The following is a 3,048-nucleotide window of genomic DNA, read 5'->3' as shown; positions in this document are numbered from 1 at the left end:
GTATGTGTGTGTGTGTGTGTGTGTGTGTGTGTGTGTATGTGTGTGTGTGTGTGTGTGTGTGTATGTATCTGGGTGCGTGTATGTATGCGTATATATATGGATATATATTGGTATGTGTGTTTATATGTGTGTATGTGTGTGTATGTATGTGTGTATATGTGGGTATGTGTACATATATGTGAGCTATGTATGTATATGTTTGTATGTTTATTCATTATAAATTAAAACTGATATAATAGCTTAAGGGAGACGAAAGAGGTTAACACGAAATATATCCAAAATTTTAGCGAAATACATCCAAATATACCTAAATTTAATCCATGAGGCACCAAAGCGGCACGTTTAGCGCAGAAAGGCATCAGTGACATGCATGCAACAAGGGGAGTAAAACAATGGCCTTTGACCTCCCACATAATACTATGAGATTAAGACCACTCAAGCATAATCGGTCATCTAAATTCAAATCTTGAGTTGTACCTCTTTTTTCTCACTTTTTTTTCGCCACCGGATTTGCGAACTAAAGACCAAACTGATTCGAAAATACATCGTAAAGCTCACCAACGGAAAGCTGCTCCGGTTGCTGGCCGATATGTTTGACATTGAACCAATCGTTCGAAAATGGCGTTGTTTCGCATGAGTAAGTCGATGTATTCATCACGGAAAATTAAAACTTCCGTAAATGACTCAATAATAAATAATCTCTTAATATGACAGGATGAAGACGGAAGTAAATTTGAATGGTAGTAGTAGTCGGGTACTGTTAATAGATGTAATAGTAATGATAGTAACAATGATAATTATAGTAATAAAAAATAATTATATGATAGTGACGATAGTAACAAAAATAATAAAAACAATAATAATAAAACTAAAATAATGGTAATAAAAAGATAGAAAGATATACCTCGTTTTACTAGGTGAGATTTAACAGGTTCGCAAAAAATTGACGGTATCAGTATTAGTGATATTGACAATAGGAAGAATGATAATGAATAGCTGATAACACAATGATAACAGGTGATAGCGCGGTGATGATGTCGCAGGGTGCGCGTCTTCGTTCGGTCGTCTTCGTCGTTTTTGTTTGGGAATACAAAATGTGGAGGTAATAATAAAAGTAGCTTTTTTTTGCTTAGTGAATTTCGCAGAGTTCGAGAGAAAGAGAAAAAATGATGTTCGCCCTGTACAGTTGGTTGTCGGAAAATAGGGAAAAAAGAAGAGAAGGAAGAACAGGAGAAGACGGTTTGCTTTAATTTTGTTGATTCGTCGATCACTTCAATTCAGTTTCGTCTATCCTCCTCTTCGTTTGTCAGTCTGCGACTACTCCGCCATTGCAACACACTCTTGTACACAACCGCAGTATGTTTAAAATGTAAATGGTTGATTCTTCTTCTCTTTCCCGGGTGGCAGGTACTGAGAGGTTGGATGGGTGTTCAACAACATTACATCGATATGACGGTGTACTACAAAGTGGCATCTATCTATAGCTTGCCTGCTGCATCTACAACTGCACTCCTTCCTCTGCTGTTATTACTGCGCTTTCTGATATTTTTTTTTATATCGACAAGTGAATACACAGAGAAAGGCTTTCCAGAGTTACTGCAAAGGTACTTGTGATGAGAGGACTTTGTTACATGAGATACATGTCTCAGGTTCCGAAAGTTCCAAGTTTCATAGACATCTTCAAAGCGAATGAGACAGTTGTTAGCTCTGTTTGGAACTTTAATGAAACCAATCACTTCCTCATGAAGGGTGGTGACTTTTAACTTGTTAGTCTTCCAATGAATTTTACGATGTACTGAACAGTTGTCTCATAAAACATAGATGCGTCCACCGATCGGTTCGAAAGTGAATCCTGCAGTCATCACGTTAAACATATGCCCCGAGACTCTAATTAGATCAAAAGAAGGACTTATACTAGCGGATTTCTTCAGGTAATTGGAAAGAATCATGAATAGCCAATCCAAAAGGCAGGGAGATTTTATAACTGGCACCCTGGAACCTACAGCCTAGTTTCAGACATCAGTACTTGACCTAACTACACTGGACGTCTTTATCCAGCCGTAGTACATTTTACCTTTCAACATGCAGTTTTAAATTTGAATAAATTTTAGATACACGGAGAAACACCTGTAGGAATGTAATATACTATCTAATAACTATCTAATATACTATCCATACAAATTCTGCCGGAATATAATGATATAAGCAAATTACTTCAGCACTAGTGAAGTCAGAACACAAAGAAATGTACAAGAATTCAAGTTTTATTGCTAAATAATAATAAATAATTAATAATGATTAATGATAATAATAATAATAATAATAATAATAATAATAATAATAATAACAATAATAATAATAATAATAATAATAATAATAATAATAATAATAATAATAATAATAATAATAATAATAATAATAATAATAATAATAATAATAATAATAATAATAATAATAATAATAATAATAATAATAATAATAATAATAATAATAATAATAATAATAATAATAATAATAATAATAATAATAATAATAATAATAATAATAATAATACTATTGATTCGTTTCCCCGTACAATAAGAATTTTACCGGATATAATCGCATTTCCGTACTCAATCAATTGCTAAGCTTCTCTTTTCCTTTTTTTTCCTCTACTAATTCTCTCAGTTTTTTCCTTTTTTTCTCTTACTTTTTAGCCTAAATTTCATCAATAAAGAATCAATGTTTCTTCCTGTCTTTTTTCCCTTTCCAATCTTTCATTTTAACAATTTTCATGAAATTTTTTCACTCCATAGCCTTAATTTTGAGTGTAATAATTTATCGTATTAGCATAAATTCTTTGCTATTTCATTAAAATATAAATTTAAATTGTCACATTTGATTTTAACATATTTGTTGAAATTATCAAATATATACTTTTAATATAAAAATTATAAATTTTTATTTGTTTTATAATACATTTGATAATTTTTCAAAAAAAAAAAAAAAGGAAATGAAAATTATGAAAATAGAAAATAGATCATAATTTATATATATATATATATATAT

The 3,048-nt window shown here is 31.0% G+C and overlaps 1 protein-coding gene across 1 annotated transcript; it reads right to left on the bottom strand.

The window, feature by feature from the left end:
• Positions 1-924: 924 nt before the first annotated feature.
• LOAG_14079 (hypothetical protein) lies at positions 925-1,474 on the bottom strand (the record flags this gene model as incomplete). Its single annotated transcript, XM_003149581.1, has 2 exons — positions 925-1,128; positions 1,340-1,474. 2 exons carry the CDS (start codon positions 1,472-1,474, stop codon positions 925-927), a joined length of 339 nt encoding a protein of 112 aa, XP_003149629.1.
• Between the last annotated feature and the right edge of the window lie 1,574 nt (positions 1,475-3,048).

The sequence above is a fragment of the Loa loa genome (genome assembly GCF_000183805.2).
Source record: "Loa loa unplaced genomic scaffold supercont3.155, whole genome shotgun sequence".
Taxonomy (NCBI): Eukaryota; Metazoa; Nematoda; class Chromadorea; order Rhabditida; family Onchocercidae; genus Loa; species Loa loa.
Note: the sequence above shows the minus strand (reverse complement) of the source record. Positions and strands in the feature narration are given on the sequence as shown.